At 45.3% G+C, this 22,980-nt stretch overlaps 1 protein-coding gene across 2 annotated transcripts in view; it reads left to right on the top strand.

The window, feature by feature from the left end:
• Positions 1–22,980, top strand: part of LOC135378594 (neprilysin-1-like) — a 189,077-nt gene that overhangs the window by 113,308 nt on the left and 52,789 nt on the right. For both annotated transcript variants that reach the window (XM_064611656.1, XM_064611655.1), the window contains 2 exons: positions 757–834; positions 947–1,059. In XM_064611656.1, the coding sequence (XP_064467726.1) occupies positions 757–834; positions 947–1,059 (191 nt within the window). The remainder of the gene's footprint in view (positions 1–756; positions 835–946; positions 1,060–22,980) is intronic.

Here is a 22,980-nt window from a genome sequence, read left to right as displayed (position 1 = left end):
GTCTCTTCTCTCTGTCCTGTTTTCAGTGCTAGTTCGTCATGCACTTCACAGAAATCAGAAACATGGCTTATCATGTTCTCGAAATCGTTATCGCAAAAAACCTTCCAATTTGCTCAATCTCCCTACTGATCCAGCGGGTCTGCCGAAACTTTTCTTCTCATATTAAGATAAGAGACGCGCGATTAAGAGACGAACTAGGGGGACTGTGTGCATTACAAGGGTCAGATGTGTTCCTATTCGCCTCCAACTAGCGTGACACGACGCGGCGTCAGACAGAGGCATCAGAGAGAGGCAGAGAGAAGCATCACAAGTGTGCTACTGAAATGCTATCGCATTTCAAAAAGATTCCCATGGTATGGTATTAGCAGGCGCAGTGGCAGCGTTTTAGAAGTAGTCAATGCCCGTGGTTGGCCCAGTAAGTCTCAGGCGGTGCACAACTGTGAATAATCATGAGAAAAGTAACGACACGATACAAACGCGAAAAGTCCGCAAACGTTGCGTTACAAGTGGCATTGGGAGCAGCCGTAGACTCGGGGTGCACCGGGAAACCTCCTTTTCTCTGTGGAAAGTATTCGTCGTCGCAGACCTTACTCAGCAATCTTCGTCGGGGCTGGTGCAGTAGCAAAGAACAAAAAAAAAAAAAAAATCAATAATTCAATCTACGGGAACGCCGTGTCCTTCCTAGTGTTCACCATGCGAGCGCTAGTGATGTTGTGTTCTTAAACACATTGCAGTTGCAGACGTTTTTCCAAATAGGTTGACATGATGCTGGTGAAGGTAGGCTATCCTGACTGGCTGAAAAATGAAACGTACATGAACGAGCTCTACAGCTACGTGAGTCCTTCACAACCATTTTGCATGCTTTAGTTTGATACCCCATAGGAGCTCTTGGTAACTCTCCTGCCGGGGTAAGTGATACTCCTATTTTTCTATTTCCAACGACAAGGTGGGTACCCTTCACGCAGCAACTCCGTATTCAATCATAAGATCAAGATTCTTGCGAAACAATGCGCTTCACGACCTAGGCAAAGTCCACACATTTGTCAACAGAAGCGAGACGTAAGTTGATGTTTCTTTTTAGATATAAAGCGACTCTTTAGTGTTGTCTTTGTACACTGTAAACTTTTTCACACCTTTAAAGGTGTGCGCTATGCACATTCAACCTGGTTGCGTAAGATTGCATCTCCAGGATGATATTTTACAAAATTCGGACAGCATTACTAAATATCAAGTGTCAGTGCAGATCTTGCTTTCAATCTTCAAAACTTTCAACTTTCAAATCTTGCCGTCTTGGATACCGTATGTACGAGCTAATGCATATACGCATCGCTACCGATAATCGAGCACGCGCAAGTGTCTACAATACTGTTGAACAGTGTTGAGATGTTGCAAGACGGAATTGACTGAGGACAGACAACACTCGAGTGAAGAAAATTTGTGCGAAACCGTGCTCCATTATGATGTTACAAAAATTACACCAAAAAAGGCGTACGCCATGCACGTTATTACACCTTTAAAGGTGTGAAAAGATTTAGAGTGATAAGGATGAGTGTGCCATGTTTACTTGAGTAAATTGTGCGCTGGTGTAACGGACCTTTTCCACTACAGCTTATGTACATGCGAATGATCTTGAGGTGCAGGAGAGGGTTGTCTCCGTCTCCATTAAAGTGACAGTCTGGACCCCACATGTGAAGTAAATAGGCCTTATCCGATGATTCGTTGTATCTTTCCATTCCACCATGCAAAATATTTCGTTTATGTTCGGCTCCGAGAACTTATAATGGAATTTTCAACTTGCATGTTTTGCCCCCGACTGAAAGCCGAACTTCCAAAAGTCGTGACGCCAGTATTTCTCTTCCGATCTTTCTGGCGTCTGCTTGACTGGCTCTGCTCCTCTCGGCGGGCTGTGTGTTGTACTCTGTGCGGTTCCCGTGCTCTCAGTTCCCGTGCTCTCAGTACGCATCCCTGCTTCTTACTAGCAGTGACTAGCTACTGCGTATGTGACGGTGTTGAGGGATGAGGCATAGGTGTTTCAAACAAACAAAGGTGTCAGAGACAACAGTGACGACACCGAGAAACCGAAACCGGGTATAGGTTAACTGTAGGATTTCATTCGTTTTCTCTAAAACGGGAAAGCGTTCACCCTTCCTATTTTATGGGCTTGTCGAGGACAATCAAATGCAGTCGCGATCCGAATACCCTCCGGAGGTCCGGACTGTCGCTTTAAATGGCGTTGTATTGGGACGGCAGATAAGGACAGAAGTGGGTACCAGTGTGGAGACCCCACGAACGGCGGGAGCTCATCGGTCCCACTCCGGACAGGTTTTGGTCCTTTGTGCTAACTACGGGGATTTGTTTTGACGCACTCCGAGCGTGGTTCGCTGGAAACCCGCTAGGATACGGCGCTTCCGTGAAAAAGCTCCACTAAGACCACTAGCTTGGGTACCGAAAGTTTCGTACCTTTCCATGCACTGCTCATGTGTCGAGGTATCTCATGACACACAGGGATCCGGAAAGCAGAGTAAAGGGGAAAAGGAAGAGTCATTTTTGAGGCATCTTCAATGTACTTTGATCCAGGTAGGCTAGGTGAAAGGCGTAATGCTGAAGATTTTTACGAGATTGGATAATGAGGTGCCGTTAATTTCAACAAGAGAATTAACCTCGATTAGCCAAGCTTACGTGGGACTCACTGGTGTTGCCACCCCTATAGGAAACATCCGGGGTACAACATCCGCTTTCGAGATAAACATCAGTCAAACGCTAAATCATCGATTAACGCAGAGGACACTATGAGTCACACGGTCCTAATAGGCTGACTCCAACGCACTGCCCTAAATAAATGCCGCAAGCATTGCCAATGCAGCGTCCCCTTTGTCAGGTGGCCAAGGACCCTGCACTTTTACAAGCCCAAAGTTTCCGTTGTGCAGTCGGTCGAGAGCAAATTTATGTCACTGGAGATACATGTCAAGCACACACCCTAAACTAGGTAACCCATATATGTATAAGGTTAAGTACCGCTTGGGCAAGCGGTACATATTTAAACGAAAATGTACCTCACAAATTTAAGAGGTACACGCACGCCCTCACATGTTGTACATCCAGTGCATAGCACGCAGCGATTTAGGCCTACTCGTCAGGGCGGTTCTTCGCCTCTGCGATATATTAACAGCCCCAGGAGGCCACGCTGCACGATAAGTATCACAAACAAATACCTTTATTCGAAAATTACATCCATTTCAGAGGTGACGCTTGTCCATCGCGAGCGTGCATTGTCATGATGCACAAACGTCGAACACACGGGGCAGAACGTACACGTACAGCGCGACGACCCAACGTCTGTGCGCCGACGGCGACCGACCCCACCAGGTCGGCTCCCGACCATGGTCCGGCATACGTTTTGCAACACGGGGATGTTAATGATCCCTTCTCGGCAGCCTGTATCGTACCCCGACGATTTCCCGAGGTGCAGCCAATGCACACTTACGGGTACCTCCTTCCCCCACACGAGAGTTAATTTGCGCGATTTTTAACAACAAAATCAATATGTCATTGTAGAAAATTCTTTATTGCATCATAGTCACCAGCTACATGGGTTCTTTTGGCATCACTTCACCAACAATGAAAAAATGAGTGTTCCATTGAAAGTATACAATCACCTGTCCCGCATATGTACTATATTTACTTCACAAATATTGACTTAACAGAGGTCATATGGAACATGGATAGAAGTTGGAACTCGTTGCCAGTTAAGTTAGACTGTTGTAAGATGGAAGTCACTGAAAAGGTTAGCCAGAACATAATTGTCTCAAGTTATACTGTGCAAGAATTGTGGGCCGGTTTCACGTCAGCTCAGCCATGGAGGTCCCATGGACCTCCATGGCTGATTATTATTTTACATGTTTATTATTTTACATATTATTTTAAATTTTTTACATTTATTATATTACATGATTATTATTTTTTTATATTTAGAAGCTCATCGTATATGATGATCAACATGGGTAAAATTATTCCCTTCTACCGAATAGTTTCCGTGCAAAAAAAAGAAAGGAAAATCGAGAAACCCTGCCCTGAATTCGAGTGTTTCAGTTTTGTCGTGTTTGCTCGTGTATACCTCCTGATTTTTAAAAGATATTGTAGTGAACTTTTTTGTATCGCTTGTATTTCGCTAGGGATAGCTACTGTCCAGTTTTCAGCGAAATCGAAGTGCATTGTGTGCGTCTTGGAAGGTGGATTATTATTTTCTGCCGCATGACTTTGCTATGAACGTCTCAAATATTATGACAAGTATGAGAACCCGCCCACGTCCTTAGCTCTGAGAGGAAACTTCAGCACAGACCACGCATTTTGTGCTGGAAGGCCTCTGCATAACTTAAAAATGAAGTAAGGCAAGCTTCGCAGGAACTTTTGGGAACCCTGAAGAAAGAAAACTAACTCGATGCTTACTTGTACAGTACGCGTACCGCCATGTACGCTGGCCTTTGCTGACAATTTAGTCGTTGAAAGACCGCTTTTCGGCAACGTGGGACTTTAATTGAGATGCTTTGGGGGAAATAACGAACTCCGAGGTGCGGATTCTTTCTTGAGCAGGACGTCAAAAGTTTGCCGACGTCTCAGGTGAGGCTAAGGTCAGGCAGCTTTGCCCAAACAAGGGCCGCAACGACGGAAGGCGCGCCACCCCACTGTGCTTTTAATATTTTAACACATTTAATGCATTTTAACGCTCTAATCGCCACTGTACGCCTTTTGAAGCAAATTGTTTTCAAGTTAGATGAAAGTTCTAACATCGGGCCATCAAAAGGAGCCTTTTTGAGAAACGGACACGAACTGAAATTCTGTTTTGTTTTTCGAACTATTCCTAAACATTTGCCTGTTTCAGCACATGCTTGTCAGAGATATACGCACGATAGACATATCAGATGAAGGAGCATTAAAAGCTGAGTGAGTTGATCCCAAGTATGGCAATGAGGAACATCTATAACCAGAGAAATCACGCGTCGAAATCGGGACAAAACTGCGCGAGAGAGCATGTTCGCCATTTTTTATAGCACACAGCGTTGCACCTGCGCCCCAAAATTTGCGCTCTGACAGCTGGCCTATAGGCATACTAAAGCATCAAAAAATTTCCCTACAATATCTTTCACACCCGGGAGATATGCGTGCAAGCATGGCAAAACTGAAACATTCGAATTCAGGGCCAGATTTTCTCGATTTTTTTTGCACAAAAGCTACTCGGTAGAAATTATTCGTTTTACAGGGGTTGATCATAATATACGATGAGCTTGTAAATATAGAAAATACTGAAAACGCAGGAGGTCGGTGGGACCTCCGTGCCTGAACTGATGTGAAACCGGCCTGTAACTAAATTTCAAACGCAGTGACACGTAATAAAACGTCATGAAAATTGACGTGAAATTCCTAAGCTACTTTAACAAGTTACCCTCAAGTTACTTGCTACTCAATATATATACTTTTTAGTTCTTGACCTGTGTATATGGTTAATTCAGACCTTGCTGTCGCAATGGGCGATTCAAGACGTTTCAAAATAGTCTTGATATACAAAGACGATATCAATATCTGCTACGACGAAAGATGCCTATATTTATAGGCTTCTTTAGGGAGGGATTTGACGATTTTGATATTGTAATAAAGTTCATGAAAGGAGTACAAAGCAAGTTTATGCTCTATGAGTTGTGCCCTACGCACATATCGTAGAACCGTGCCAAGTTTTAACCCTCTAAGCAATGCCCTCTATCATAATGAATACACTGCTTATCGTTAAGATGCGCGACACCTGAGCTTCCTAATGCACGGCTAAAACATAATTTGTGATGCCATAAACAAGCGCTGGTAGCTGGTGACTATGATGCAATAAAGAGTTTTCTACAATGACATGTTGATTTAGAAGCACGAGTGCGTCACTTGAACCGGGTTCATCGCCTCACTATTATAGCCCGCGTACGCCGCTATCTCATTTAAATCAGAACATCTGAATACATAGAAGTATTTCCCACAGCGTTAGTAGCACGCATTTAAACCGTAATGCAGCAAAAATTCGCCAAATAATTCCACTTTATTGCAGGAAAGAGCCCAGAATAATAGATACATGCACGTGTTTATAGTATATTGCACCTATGGCATGAAAATGGTGTGTCTTAACTCTTAAGGTGCACGTGACCAATCATTAAAAAAATGAGAATAGCATGCTAGCCATAAACCAACAGATTACAACACCTGCAATATTTTAGAGAATTATGAATGACATTTGTGCATCTTCACAACACTTCAACACAACAAAATATACAGGGTGTCCACGCTAAGTGTGAACAGATTTAAAAAAAAAAATATATCAATCACTTTTTCCGAGATGAAATAAATTGCAATATAGCATATGCTGAAGGGCACTCCCTAGGGGGCATTAACAGACTCCTAAGGCAATGTCTTAATTAACTTTCAATAATTAACTTTTTAATTATAAAAGCTACGAAGTTGCTTCAATGAGGACATCTGATCTCTTCGGTCACCAGATACCAAAACCGTTTTCAGAACAAAAATCCGTTCGGTAGATCGTCCGCAAAAAATTCGTGAAGGAACGCCATTTTTTTCTTTATTTGGTTGATTGCGCATCTTCAAAGAAGCGGCTTTCTTTTACCCCCAGTGTGAGAGAGTGAAAGAGCACAGTGCCGCCTCATGCGTCGAAGATTAGCTTTAACTTGCGGAAACAAAACAAAAACACATATCTATCGGGTGACTCTATCGCGATTGCCCTTATCTTGGGCTCCATTTTCTGTTTTCTTTTAATCTTTTTCCAGGAGGCAAGAGGCGATAGTGTGCTCTTTCATTCTCTCGTATTGGGGGCGAAGGAAAGACGCGTCTCTAGAGATGCGCAATGAATAAAATAAAGAAAAAATGGCGTTACTTCACGAATTTTTTGCGGACGATCTATCGAACGGATTTTTGTTCTGAAAACGGCTTTGGTATCTGGTGACCGAAGAGATCAGATGTTCTCAACGTCTCTCGTCAACTCGTCTCCCAGTTGTGATACCCGAGAGTAATCTACATCATTGTGTTCGTCTCGAAATGCCCTTTCTTCGCATAGCGAGTACGTCGTATTGCGAATTGGGGCAACGCCCCCAATAGGCTTTTTGTGAGGGATATCTACGGAAAATGCGTAAATTCGACACCGCGCATCCCATATATACCTACTCGTAACATCGTTCATTTTGCTCGAAAGCGTTCATCATGACTATTCTTAGTTGCCGTACCCCAGGCTAAATGGCAATAATTTAGGTGAGACATGAACAGTGAACGGTATAGTAGTAGCTTAATTCGAAAAGGAAGCATGTGTCTATTCCTAGCGGTCATGCCTAATATTTTGCACAGTTTATTCTGAACGAATTCAATACGAACCTAGCGTGTGTCACAGTACGACAAATATATGCATTTAATTTACTGTATATTAAATAGAAAGTGGTGTTCAATATAATTTTTTTTAAACATTTGTCATGTAAGCCTCGCGGCGGACCACGTGGAATGGAAATGTCCATCTTGGATTTGGTTGCCCGAGTAGCCGTTCGACCGTGGGAAGGCAGGTGTTGCCGTATTGTGTAAAAGAGCTGGTGAATTTCCTTTCCGGGAATTTGACGCAAGCAGCGACCCATTTTTGACCAGGGAAAGTGGGCCACGTCTTGCGGGCATTGTAGGAAGCCCCGTGACCCGAGGGGTTAAAAGAGGGAACCGAGGGGAAATAAGGTCACTCGTCCTGTGGTCAACGTCGGAAGAAAGTGAAAGTTGTGTCGGAAGCGGTAGCGGCGGCTTTCCCGCCCAAGGGAAGGTTCAAGGAGCGTAGGTCGGGTTGTTCTTCGTGAACGTAAGTGTTTTTCCCAAGTGTGGAATCAGCAAGTTAGTGCAAGTACTGCAAGTGAGGTTGAATTGAGTCAACAAGTGTTGTGTGTGGTGAAGTGTGACTACTTCAAAGGAAATCGCCGAGGACTCCTTCCGGACGAGGACTGTGATTGGCCACCTCCGAGGACTTCCCGCCGCTGCGAGCTAAGTTTCTATTGTTTGAAGGATTTTATTGTTTTGCATTAAGGGTCGTGTTGTGACAGTAGCCCATACGTGACAGAGTTCAGAGAATATTGTATTCTTTTTTTCCCCCCTCTCTCTATTGTCGCCGTGCGATATGTTTCGGATATGTTTTAGGTATTGAGGGAAAAGTGTTGCCGCCTGTGATATATGCAGTTCGTATTGTGCATTTCCGATTTGTCTTGTCAGAGTAAACTTTTGATTTCTTGTTTGTTGAAACAAGTGTTCTCGTTCACCTTTTCGTCAACCGCCACCCTTCGTGCTATTCGCTGAGTTCGAATCTTCATATTGCTCATGGATCCGGGGTGCTGCGCACCAGAACCCGGGAGCCCGTGACAATTTCTGGCGTCCGCGACAGGACTCCGCAATAGCCGAGGAGAAACAGTTACGTAGGTGAACGAGTAGACGAGTTTCGGAGAAGTGTGCGAGACACGAGATGGAATTGCAAGATCTGGTAGCTATTGGCAAGGAATTGGGCCTTCAGGGCGCGGTGTTGAAGGAGTGGATTGAAAAAGAGCAGAGAGAGAGAAGGGCTCAAGAGAGGGAAATCTTGAAGGAACAATTGCGTGCACAGGAGTTAGAACAAGTCCGAGAAAAGGAAGCGGCTCAGGCTAGGGCTGAAGATGCTAGGGCTAAGGCTGAAGATGCTAGGGCTAGGGCCGAAGAGGAGCAACGCACTTTAGAGCTCAAGATAAAGTTGCAAGAATTGCAGAACCAGGGAGCTGTGGGGGCTACGCCAAATGCTGCGCGAGAAGTCACTAGTAGCACGCTGCCCGTAACGCCGCATCGGTGGCTCTCTCCGTTCGACGAGAAACGAGACGATCTGGATGCGTACCTGCTACGTTTCGAACGGCTTGCAACGGGACAACGCTGGCCCAAGGAGCAGTGGGCGACGGCGCTCAGCGTATGTCTCAGCGGCGACGCGCTAGGAGTCTTTGCAAGGCTGACTCCCGACGACTCTGCGGACTATGACAAGGTTAAAAAGGCGCTCCTTCAAAGATTCAGGCTGACTGCGGAAGGGTTCCGCGAGAAGTTCAGGAACGGAAAGCCGGCAGAGGGAGAAACCGGGACGCAGTTTGCGGCGCGACTCAGTAGCCTTTTCGATCGTTGGGTGGACCTGTCAGAGACGAAAAAGGACTACGACTGTCTGCGCGATTTGTTGCTAACAGAACAATTCATTAAGGGATGCCAACCCAAGCTGGCGATGTTCCTAAGGGAGCGAAAAACGGGGTCGTTGTCGGATTTGGCAACTCTAGCGGACAGATTCCTAGAAGCTCAATGCCAGAGCAACCTGGGCAAAGGGAAGAGCGAGGAAACAGAAGCTGTCGAAGACCAGCGGCGTGCGCCAACCAAGAAGTACCCCCGTGAGCGAGAAGAAACACGGAACCAGAAGAGATGTTTCCTTTGTGCCAGGGTGGGACACATCGCGTCTGAATGCAGATCTCGCCAGGTGAAGCAGCATGGGGTGACATGTTATACCTGCGGGAAGATGGGACACACGGCCAGGTATTGCTCAGAGAAGACGCCGACCAAGCCTCAAGCATCGTGTATCGTTGCTCCGAGGTCAGAAGAAACCAGTTCCACGGAGGGATGCATCACCGATGGGTACGTGGAGCTCAAAAATGGACTAAAGGTGCCAGTAGTAAATGCCTTCGTGTCACCGAAGACGCTGTTTAGAGTAGACGGTATGCCAGTAGTCATGGGGAAACTGGGAAGCCACCGTGTTACAGTCCTGCGTGATACAGGCAGCAACACTGTCATCATAAGGAAGATGCTAGTCCGATAAGAGGACATGACCGGGGAAACGAGCCCTGTCTATCTGGTGGACGGCACCGTAAGGAACCTACCCGAAGCAAGGATAACTGTGAAGACGCCATTCTACACAGGGGTCCTGACAGCCAAATGCATGGACAACCCCCTGTATGATCTAATCTTGGGGAACGTTCCTGGAGCACGAGAGCCGAGTGATCCGGATCCCAACTGGGAAGAAGACTGTGCAGCCGACCAGGAAAGCTCGGAAGGAGACGTCGCCAACGAGAAGGAAAGCAACGGGAGTCTGAATGCTGCAGTAGAGACGAGGCGACAAGCGAAGCAGAAGACACAAGAGAAGAGAGAAAGGGCGCCGCTTCGAGTTCCTGAGATAGTGGGATGGCCATCTGAGCCGAGAGAAATTGGAAAAGAGCAACAAGATGATGACACTTTGACATGTTGCTTCGACAAAATGGGCCAAGTATTGCAATGTCGTAACGAAAACCGCTCGTACGAGTTCGTCGTGAAGAAGGGAATCCTATACCGAATCTACAGGATGGGAGCCGGAGGAGAATGCCAGCAGGTGGTTGTGCCGAAGAAGTTCAGGCAAGCGGTTATGAAACTAGCACATGACGGGATCATGTCGGGCCACCAGGGGGTACAGAAGACGACTGACCGAATCCTAGCTGACTTCTTTTGGCCCGGCATCCAAGCTGACGTGAAACCTTTTGTCAAGTCGTGTGACCAGTGCCAGAGGACGACGCCACGTGGAAAAGTTGCCAAGGTGCCGCTGGGGAAAATGCCAACGATTGAGACGCCCTTTCAGCGCGTTGCTGTTGATATCGTCGGACCCATCGCGCCGGCAACAGCGAAGGGTAATCAATACATTCTCACGATGGTAGACTATGCTACGCGCTACCCGGATGCCGTAGCATTACCAAGCATCACGACGGAACGAGTGGCAGAAGGGCTCGTGGAGATGTTCACAAGGACAGGAATACCCCGAGAGATTCTAAGCGACCGTGGGCCCGCTTTTGTTTCCGAAGCAATGCATGAAGTAAGCCGTTTGTTGTCCCTCAAGCAGCTACACAGCTCACCGTACCACCCAATGGGAAATGGGTTGGTGGAAAAGTTCAACGGCACAATCAAGACAATGTTGAAGCGAATGTGTGAGGAGAGACCGAAGGACTGGGACCGATACCTTTCACCGTTGCTTTTCGCGTATCGCGAGGTACCCCAGGCGAGTCTCGGCTTCTCGCCATTCGAGCTACTGTATGGCCGCCACGTGAGAGGCCCATTGTCCGTGCTGCGTGAGTGGTGGACAAACGCAGATCTCGAAAATGAGGTGAAAACGACATATGAGCACGTGTTCGAGTTGCGCAAGAAGCTCGAGGAGACCTGCAAGATGGCACATGAGGAACTCGAACGAGCAGGAGCGAAGTATCGCCAACAGTATAACAAGAAGGCCCGCCAGCGACGACTCGACGTAGGGGAGAGGGTGCTAATCCTCCTACCGACAGACCGAAACAAACTTCTCATGCATTGGAAGGGGCCTTTCCCCATTGTTGCGAAGAAGGGGGAAATGGACTATGCTGTAGATCTGGGTCACGGAACGAAGGTGTTCCACGCGAACCTTCTCAAGAAATATGAGGAAAGGGAGGTTGAAGAGACTCAACCGGGACAGACAAAGGCATGCGGCGTCGTCACCATAGACGAAAACGAAAGAGAAGACACCGTCCCCCTGCTCAACTTTGAGCAGAAAGAAGACTACACAGACGTTGTTTTGGCGGACAGGTTGAATGACCAACAACGCGGGGAAGTGAGCCAGTTGGTGCGCCAATACCATATGATCATGTCGGATGTGCCAGGGCGTACCGAGATGGAAAAGTGCCGACTAGAGATGACCACGCTGAAGCACGTGCACACGAAGCAATACCCCCTGCCATTTGCTGTGCGAAACTCAACGGAAGAAGAGGTCCAGAAGATGCTCAAAATGGGCATAGTTGAAAAATCGAACTCCCCGTACAATTCACCTGTGCTCGTGGTACGCAAGGCGGACAATACGCACAGGTTATGTATTGACTTCAGGAAGCTGAACGACGTGCTGAGGGCGGACGCAGAGCCGATTCCGAGGGCCGACCATATATTTGCCGACATCGGGAAGAAGCGGTTCTTCACAAAGCTTGACTTCACAAAAGGGTACTGGCAGATACCTTTAGACGAGGAATCAAAGGCGAAGACCGCCTTCTCGACGGAATCCGGCCTATACCATTTCCGGTATATGCCCTTTGGAATAAAAACTGCTCCCGCCGTCTTCACGAGGTTAATGCGCAAGCTCTTTGATGACCTGCCGGACGTCCGCTACTACTACGACGATGTCTTGATTGCGAGCGACACCTGGAGCGAGCACTTGGCCACACTGGAAAATGTGTTTCAGAGAGTCCGAGATGCAGGCCTCACTGTACGCCCCACCAAATGCGAAGTAGGGCACGAAGAGGTAGACTTCCTGGGACATCAAGTGGGGAAAGGAAGAGTAGCCCCACTCACGAAGCTGATAGACAAGATTCAAGATGCAGAGCGCCCGAAAACAAAGAAGCAGGTTAGGTCTTTCCTCGGCCTAACCGGGTACTACAGGGACTTCATACCGCAGTATGCAGAAGTGGCGGCCCCGCTGACAAGCCTCACAAAGAAAGGAGGGAGCAACAATGTTGTGTGGGAAGATGCCCATGAGAAGGCATTCAGGGAGTTGAAGCGTCTGTTGACAGAGGCACCCATCTTGCGGCTACCTGACCTGACGAAGGAGTTTGTGCTGAGGACAGACGCCTCAGAGAAAAGCATCGGCGCTATACTCCTCCAGGAGCACGAGGGTGTGTTGCACCCTGTATCATATGCAAGTAGAAAGTTGCTGGCAAGGGAGGCTGCGTACGCTACCATTGAGCGAGAGGGTCTTGCCCTTGTCTGGGGAATACATCGATACCACACCTACCTGTATGGGAAGCCCTTCGTTCTACAGACGGATCACCAACCTCTCCTCCACATCAATCGCACCCGACACGCTAATGCACGTGTCATGCGTTGGAGCCTCCAACTCCAGGAGTACGACTTCCGCGTGGAGTACGTGAAGGGAAGAGATAACGTTGGAGCGGACTACTTAAGCCGAATGTGATGTGTCCTAGTATTTTTTTTCTTCTTACCTGCATTGACAAGCATGCAGTTTATGCTTTTCTTTTCCTTGCTGCGTGTACGTGTATAAACTGTCCTGTACATATGCCATAGCGCGACGGGAGTGATGTGTGACACAATAAGGAACCAATTGCAGTTTTCCTCTGTTTTTTTTAAGTACTTAGCTATGAAATGTCCGAATTGTACGTTGACGTTTATGTTTGAATATTTGTCTGCACATGTGCTTGTTCTGAATATTATTGTATAATATTCTTAAGTAGGGGGTCGTGTCACAGTACGACAAATATATGCATTTAATTTACTGTATATTAAATAGAAAGTGGTGTTCAATATAATTTTTTTTAAACATTTGTCATGTAAGCCTCGCGGCGGACCACGTGGAATGGAAATGTCCATCTTGGATTTGGTTGCCCGAGTAGCCGTTCGACCGTGGGAAGGCAGGTGTTGCCGTATTGTGTAAAAGAGCTGGTGAATTTCCTTTCCGGGAATTTGACGCAAGCAGCGACCCATTTTTGACCAGGGAAAGTGGGCCACGTCTTGCGGGCATTGTAGGAAGCCCCGTGACCCGAGGGGTTAAAAGAGGGAACCGAGGGGAAATAAGGTCACTCGTCCTGTGGTCAACGTCGGAAGAAAGTGAAAGTTGTGTCGGAAGCGGTAGCGGCGGCTTTCCCGCCCAAGGGAAGGTTCAAGGAGCGTAGGTCGGGTTGTTCTTCGTGAACGTAAGTGTTTTTCCCAAGTGTGGAATCAGCAAGTTAGTGCAAGTACTGCAAGTGAGGTTGAATTGAGTCAACAAGTGTTGTGTGTGGTGAAGTGTGACTACTTCAAAGGAAATCGCCGAGGACTCCTTCCGGACGAGGACTGTGATTGGCCACCTCCGAGGACTTCCCGCCGCTGCGAGCTAAGTTTCTATTGTTTGAAGGATTTTATTGTTTTGCATTAAGGGTCGTGTTGTGACAGTAGCCCATACGTGACAGAGTTCAGAGAATATTGTATTCTTTTTTTTCCCCCTCTCTCTATTGTCGCCGTGCGATATGTTTCGGATATGTTTTAGGTATTGAGGGAAAAGTGTTGCCGCCTGTGATATATGCAGTTCGTATTGTGCATTTCCGATTTGTCTTGTCAGAGTAAACTTTTGATTTCTTGTTTGTTGAAACAAGTGTTCTCGTTCACCTTTTCGTCAACCGCCACCCTTCGTGCTATTCGCTGAGTTCGAATCTTCATATTGCTCATGGATCCGGGGTGCTGCGCACCAGAACCCGGGAGCCCGTGACAGCGTGTCTCTCGTGTTTGTCCTCCCCCCTGCCCCGTTCCTGTTTGGATGCATCGAAGGATCACGTATCAACCTGCCCATCTAGTAACGAACGTATTCAACGTGTTAATCCCATAGCAACTGTTCGTTAAAGATGACACTCAAACATTTGATGCATTTTACAATATCAACAGGACTATTAAGATATACTACCTCTTTATTTAGACTAACACACCTGTTTTTGGTCGAAATATGACTGCTTCAGTTTTAGTACTATTAATGCGTGAAGAGTTTAAATCAACCAATTTTTCCAAGTTGCAAAGCATCTCGTTAGCAGTAGTGGCTATTACATCAATATCAGAGCCACTGGAAAATACGCTTGCATTGTCCGCATACGAAATAAATTCACAATTGACATCAATGTTAATTATGTCATTTAGATATCCGGTATCAGATCCGGGTATCACAACTGGGAGTCGAGTTGTGAGGTTCCCAAAACGTACCATATTTTACAAATGGGGCAAATTTGCGATTTTTTATCTCCTCAAAGGCAAACCTTAGGATCTCCACAACTTACAATGCAATGCAACCCACCCTACACAATATGTAAAAAAAAACTGTTAAATAGTTATGAAGATACGTGGCGTCAAACTGCGTAAGAAACGCAATGGCCGAAATGTCCACATCAGAATGATAATTCATAAAATAGAACCACCGATTATTTTCAGCTACTTTCAGCGCCAATATGCCTCCTAAGGACGAGGTTTTGATACATGTTTGAAAGAAAAAAAATTCACAAACCGTGCATGATCCGGCGTGAAATCACCGTATAATCACTGAAGTATACAGGGTGTTCAAAATTAAGCTTTCACTAGCACTTTATAAATAAGCGGACAAAAGAAAACTGGCTGCTATTTATCTGTTCCTGGAGTAAGAAACAGGTGCTACATAATTAGCAGCAGCTGTTTCTTACACAAGTAGCGTAAAGTTATCATCCGGTTTGCTGTCATCGCTGTGTTTGCCTAGCGCTCGTGAAAGCTTAATTTTGAACACCCTATAGTTCAGTGTATTGCAGACGTTGCATTTATCGAGCAATGCATCAATGAAGCAATATCAACAAGAAGTTGATAACTACTTTTTAACTACAATCAGGTAGTTTAACTACATGTAGTTAACTACTTGCCATCACTGGTGTCCACCAGATCTGGGTCATCTCCAGAGACCTCCCACATGAAATGGTCACAGGCTGGCAAACATAGCATTCTGAAATCTTTCTCATCCTTTAAGTAGCATTCAACTGAGTTTTGTTAGACCCGTAAATTATTTTATCATCTCACTGATGTGATCTGTGGTACTGTCAAATGGGTGCACGTGTCTGTGCAGCAGTATATATCGCGGTACTGATACTGTTTCTTGCGTTTAAATGGGAAAGCTAATCTCGTAAATATGCTAACGCCGAAATAAATCATGCCGATGAGGTGCTCTTTGCCAGACCTGAGTCCATCCCCGCAGAGGCCGCTGGAAATACTAACTGGAAACACTATGGTCCTTTAAGGTAACAGTTAGCTGAATAACGTTAGACGCGTAACTCATTTCAGCTGTCTAAGAAGTGGCGTTCCACACGTGTTTTGCAGCACCACCACAACCACCACCTGCACCACGTTATCGAAAATCGTGACCATCAGAAAATCGATTTGCTTCATGTCAACACATCATGGTGCCGTATAATCAGCAATAATCATCCGAACTCCTATTCCAAGAACGGATTGAGGAATCGTTAACAAAGATGCTTCAACGGGGAGAAACGCACATCCGAGCAAAACGAGAACAAGAAGAGTCTCACCTGGTGGACAATGGGCGCACGCATACGAATTTGTAGCGCGGAGATAGCGTGGAGAATCACAATTGTTGATGCAGCGTCGTCCGCGTGCCTTGCCCACATATCGTGCGACGTTGTCTCGTTCGATGCCATCTCTTCCTGTGATAAGTTTGACACAAATGAAATATGAAATAAAAAAAAAAAACTACAGACGCCCAGCGCAAAATGTGACAACTTACATTTGCTAGACCGTGCATGATGTGAGACCGTGAGACGCCAGAAGCCACAGTGACCGTTAACGAAGCGAAAGAAAAGACGCTTTGCACACGGAACCATGCACGTGTTCTCCAGAAGGCAGGGCCCGTATAACAATTGAAAAAACAATAAGCGTCAATATAGGCGTAAATCGATAACATGAGACGCCAGAAGCCAGAGTGACCGTTAACCATGCGAAAGGAAAGACGCTTTCCGCACGGAACCATGCACGTGTTCTCAGAAGGCAGGGCCCGTATAACAATTGAAAAACAATATGCGTCAATATAGGCGTAAAGAGCTAATACTCCAACGCAGAGCTTCAGTTTATCCGTCAAGAAGAAATCATATGCGTCACGACATAACAGTAAATCATGTCCTCCATCCCATTTACGCATAAAACTCCGCCCTTTACGCTTACAGCGAGCGCGTTTACGGGTACTAGGAATAAAATAGAGCTTGACGGATACGGCGTCTGCGATTTTGTCGAACTTTACGCTTAGTAAGGGTAAGATTGGACGTAAGCGTAAATTTATCAGTTTCGTTTCTGAGAGTGTATGAAAGCGCCAACTAGGACGACAGTAACGCTGCAGTCATTTGAAACTGCACTAATTGTTGTTACAGATGATAGCAAGACGCATATATAGTCTTAAGCCCGACCTTCATGGAGCGGTTTTGCTTGCGACTCACGCGCGTCCCCGTCGGCGCGACAAAGTTTGAGGCCCGCGCGCAGATTTCCGCCGTGAAAAGAAAGGAGCGCTGAACGCTAACGTCGCGGAAACAATCACGCGTGATACAGCCATACAACATCGTCGAGGATCGCAGTTTTACTGCGCTATAATGCATGAGGCCGTTCCAAACTATGCAGTACTGTCAGTAACGATGGTCCGTAACCAGCAGTGAAACAGTGCAGTTTCTCGCCTTCACGACAAATACGGAAGGCATTGTTAATGCAAGAAGAGACCACTTACCACCATCATTTTCTTTCTGAGCTGCTCATCACTAAATCATCCCACATTCTGAACATGTCATTGCTCTTTACTTCCATTCTGTCTGTTTCACCAGCACTTTACAATGCCAACACAGGTGTTCACTGTTCATGAAAGATTTTTGAAATGAAAGTTTTTTTTTTCTTGCGGTTTTCAACTTGCCTCATGAGAACAGCACACTGTTTCATTGTAAAAATAATGTTACTGTACTTGTGCATACAAGCATGTATGCCCTATGCTAAGCCAATGCATTAATAGATATTCCTCATTAGCACTTGGGACATTTTTCTAAGGATCAGCAGAACACAACTGTGACGATGCTTGTTTTCGGGGCTTAATTAACTTAATTAACTCTTAGAAGCTGTTATCCTATGTGTGATATTCGATATTCGATTCGATATTCGAAGGACAATTTTGTAGATATTCGTATTCGATTCGTATTCGAAAATTTCAATATTCGCGCACCTCTAATTAAAAGTGAAGATTTAGTACACATGCACGACAGAATTGCTCTGCACCTCCGTTCTCATCAAACAAGTAGCTCAAGGCAAAAGTCGGAAGCACAATCGTGCCGTAAAGCTTGCGGCAAAATTGGAAGTAGTTGGCGCCTTCAGCAACCTAACTACTGAAGTTAACTACTTAAAATAGTAGTTTAACTAGTAGTTGCCACTACATTTCTGCAAGTAGTTGATAACTACTTTTAACTACAATCAGGTAGTTTAACTAGTAGTTTAACTACATGTAGTTAACTACTGGCCATCACTGGTGTACAGCATGCCGGTGATCGGGACCCTGGGAATCAGGGCGAAGATGAACGAAAATACATCGTGCGGACGAATAATTACTTATAGATATAATATGAACCTTAAATGTCTCCAATCTTGAAAGGGACGAGTGAGTTTCTTCAAAGACCTGGCAGACTCGTCCGCGCTCCCCGACCTTTCAAAACAAACTGATTTGCCAGCGGTTGGAAGAAACGCATTCTTCCCAAACGTTCGATCCCTCACGGTCAGGGGTTCTAGTTGCACGTCTTTGATAGAATTATAGTGCAGACCCATTATGGCACCGCTGCATAAGATAATTTATTGATTGGCATTGGAATCACGGGAAATATTTTTGCAACGCATGAAGACTTTGAGAAGACGTTGGTACTCATACGCCGGAAACACGCGGTACACATGAGGTACAGCTGCTAGAGCGCACGTAAAGGTACTTAGCCGGTACGGATTGGTATCGGAGCCCTTGTGCCACTTGAATTTCTCAGTGTCGCAAACTGTACCTGCTGGTTGAGGGCCGTACCTCATGTGTACTGCTTGGCCAAGGTGCGTGTCCTCTTTCATGCGGTACATATCGGATGCCGGATTTAGAGTGCAGTGCACGACAACATGTCCTCCACAGTGTTCTCCGCGGTGGCACAAGGTGTACAGTTCTCTGAATCAGCCTTCCCAATTTTATGGTGGAACTGGAGCCCGTATGGGACGTTCAAGCGCGTCAAATGGTGTGTTCTTATCCTTTCACGCAATGCTTGCCCCATACATGTCTTAAATCTTCAACCAGCGGTTCAACAGCCCGTAGTGGTTTCATCGTCTTCGGAGTGGCTGTTGTGTTCGAAGGCCATCTTGGAAGGAGCACTTCCAATGCCGATTCGGGTACAGACAAACCTTCATTTATCAAATACCGCTACTTTCCATAAATGGGACAACACCGCATAGCGATGAAAAAAAAAATGACAGACATGGAATCGCATGCGCACTGCCATACACTGCATGGCAGATAGAGGTGCATGGTAGGGCAGGCAGGTGCGTGTTTATCAGTTCATTTATCTACCATACAGGTAGACATGTGTGTCATCACCACCAGTTGCGATCAATTTCATCAGTTAAGTTCATTGAGTGGAGAACATGTTTACTAATATCTCAGCGTTATCTCAATTTACCAAACCAATTGAGGTGCTGATTATATATACCGTATGTGTTATGATTGTAGTACTTGCGGTACATATGCTTGCAAAGTTACTGCTGGAGAGCTGAGGACATGTTTGTGGCTGACTTTTGCAGCTCCCATTGCTTGTGGCAGGGAAACGAAACACAGTGTCAAGTGGGTGTGGTACATACTTGAACACATCAGATAGACAAAAAAAACAAAAAAAACATGATGTCGCCCATTCTAGGCCGCAGGGGATGCTTTATAGATTGGTAGCGTATGTGAAGGAATTACGGTGAGGTTGTAAATTTTTGCATTATATACACTTTGCATCGGGCACCCGATATATACCGCAACAAAGATGACCCGCACCTGGGCCAGGTGGTGTACATGACGTACAGTCCTCAACCCGCACAGCAGCGTACCGGCACCCCATCCGTACCGGCTAGGTATCTTTTAAGCGCGGTGTACCATCTGTACCGCGTGTTTCGGGAGCATGAGTACGAACGCCTTCTCATGACCTTCATGCACTGCAAAAATATTTCGCGTGATTTCCCAATATCGGTGGATAAATTCCCTAACGCAGACATGCCGTAATGGCTCTTCATTCTCATTCCATTAAAAGTGTGCAGTAACAGCAACCCTTGATCGTGTTGGATCGCACGTTTGGGAAGACTTGGGAAGACTGCGTTTCTTCCAACAGCTGGCAAATCAGTTTCTTTTCAAAAGTCGGGGAGCGAAGACGGGCGTGTTCGGTCTTTGAAGAAACTCGTTCGTCACTTTCAAGACTGGAGTTGTTTTAGGTGCGTGTTATATCTACGAAGTAGTTCTTCGTCCGCACGATGCATTATCGTTCATCTTCGCTCCGATTCCCAATTGTCCTGTTCCTCGGCAGGCTGAACACAATGACGGGGAGATGGACGAACGTTTGCGTGAATTAGAGAAGCCTAGACTGCACTTTATACCTGGATTACACAAGCGGGTAAGCGTCTTAATCAGGAAATCCTTTTCGGTTGTTGGATTTTTTACATTATATTTTCTCCTAGGTTTCGTCCAGACGATGTTGCGAACGGTGGAGTCAGTCATCTTCCGTGGTTAGTATTACGTTGCGCGAAGAAAAGAAAGTTGGGAAAGAACAGGAATTCAAAGGTGTGGAAAAGAACCGTGACCGCAGAGCAGCCGTAATAGTGAAGGAGAGATGCAGTGGTCAGTGTCCATCCATATGTTGCGCCTCGTGTGTTCGACGTTTATGCATCAAGACAATGAAAGCTCGCAATGAACAATCACTCTTGAAAGGCATGTAGTTTTAGCATAAAGGTACTTGTTTGCGATATTTATCGGCTGTGCGCTATGTGATGGCGTGTGTACGTCATAAATTTAAGCGGTGCACACTATTTAAATGTACCTCTTCCCCAGTGGTGGGCAGTACTTGACGTGCCAAGTACTCAAGTAGTACTTTAAGTACATTACTGTGTACTTGTACTTTACTTTAAGTACATTTTAAATCGTGTACTTTGTACTGTACTTCAAGTACTTTTTTCCGAGTACTTTCCCATCAAGTACTCAAGTACACAAACTTGGACTGCAGACAATAATCACAAAAGAGTATAAAAAATGCACCCTACTAAAAGCGCTAAAATGACAGCAAGAAGACGAAAACACACAGATAGGGCTATCTCTGAGTTTTCGTCTTCTTGTAGTCATTTTAGCGCTTTTAGTGGAATGCAGTACCAAGAGACCCAGTCTGACATTTTACCAAAAATGATTTTTGTGCTTTTAAAGAGCATATTGAAGCAAATCTATTGTTGAGAGGCTTGAAATGTTGAAAAAGTATCAACGCTTCTATGATTATGTAAAACGAATTGAATGGACACTGCAACCAGCAGCACAATGACTTGGTCCATTGTCATTTCAGTTCTCCCAGTGGAGGGTTCTATGCTTTTTTATATTATTTTCTTCATTGACAATTAATCATTTTATATCACATTATATGTGTGATTGCATTACATGATGAACACTCTGAAAGACACACATGCTGTCATTTTTACATTTTACGTTTTTTAATTGGTCACATGCATTACATTACTGCAGATCACAGTCGTATAAAAATGAAGGCTTACATTGTGCTTCATCCTTTTTTACTTTCTTCATATTCTTTTTTTGAACATGTTGTATTTCAGAAAGCAGCAAGGAATACCCGGAAATATATAATCTCTGTTTGCTTGTACTTTTTTCCCTTGAAATTTCCTAGCCTGTTATAGCAGAAGATTAGTACCAGAACACCACACTAGCTCGGGCGATATTGGATCAGTCAGGGCATAATACTATTTTGCATGATCACAGGACAGCTGACTGATTACCTCTCTACACGTTGCTGCAAATTATGACACCTGATGAAGTTCATATTCACGTGTTAGCACTTAACCTAGGACTTTATGGCTTTTGTGCATTTGTCAAGAATACTCTTAAAGTTTTGACAAAAAGGCAAGACACAGATACTAAACAGTGAAATGCAAAGTGATACAAATTAAATTGACAATGTACTTGATGAGTACTTGGAGTACTTTGCCTAGTACTTTGTGCTTTACTTGAAGTACATTTGGAGTTGGGTACTTTGTAATGTACTTGAAGTACTAATGGCGCTATGTACTTGGTACTTTACTTTAAGTATAATTTTGAGGTACTTTGCCCCACACTGCTCTTCCCCAAGCGGTACTTCACCGTTACGCATGCGATACCTGGTTTAGAGCGTAGGGTGCAGAACGGAATCGAAAGAACTATGGGATGTTGTTCATATATAATCGTCTCAAAATGTCCAAATTGACCAATAACATTATTGGGGACGCTGACTGACCTCACTCTCACCCTGACATCACTAAACCCAGTGTCGCCAGAAAATGTCCACGTCTGGATGAACGAATGAGACCCCCTACGTCATTTTGATAGTAAAATGGCGCCTCTAGAACCACATAATTTTTTGCCCGACCAACTTAGCCTATTCGGGTTTCTTCTAAGAAGCAACGGCTGGTCGTACGCTTTGCTTGCAAATATCTACGAAACGCTAAGTTCCCCCAAAAATGTCCACCTTGGGACGTGAAGGTGAAGGATTCTACTTCAAGCTGAGACGAAGAACGCCACCACCCAGAGTAGGGTGTTTTCACGTCAGATGAGTAAGGGTGGTCTGGACCACGTCTCCGATTTTTCTGAGATGACACACTATGCCCCAACACCTATTTAGTGCATTCAAACCAAGATTAGTTTAAAATATTTTCCTCAAGAAGGTATGCCGTGCACTTTCCAAGTTTAGCATTTTTTGGCAACTTTGGGACCCCATATCGCAGAGACTTCTCGTGGTAAGAGAATGAAAATTAGTAGGATACAAGACACCCACATTTTCCCTCTCTATGTGAAGTTTAATCGTTGCAGATCTCGCAGGTAACTTTACATAAATTTGCAAACTTCGAGAAAATTGAGTTTTTCTCTTAAGTTTGACATTGAATTTCTCTGAACACATTTGGAGTTTATGGATGTGTTATATATCATTTTGTTCAGGGGAACACACTCATTGAGCTCATATGTCTTCTGCTTCGCTGAAGAAAAGGGTCTCTGCACCTGGGACGCTCCTAACGCAGCCACTCAGCGACAATTCATAAGTTTGAGGCGCCTCGTTCTCAAAAACACCCACTTCGATTTCGTTGAAATTGCTCACCGTGCTAGGCCAATGTGTCAAC

Source organism: Ornithodoros turicata, chromosome 1, assembly GCF_037126465.1.
Source record: "Ornithodoros turicata isolate Travis chromosome 1, ASM3712646v1, whole genome shotgun sequence".
In the NCBI taxonomy this organism is placed as follows: Eukaryota; Metazoa; Arthropoda; class Arachnida; order Ixodida; family Argasidae; genus Ornithodoros; species Ornithodoros turicata.
Note: the sequence above shows the minus strand (reverse complement) of the source record. Positions and strands in the feature narration are given on the sequence as shown.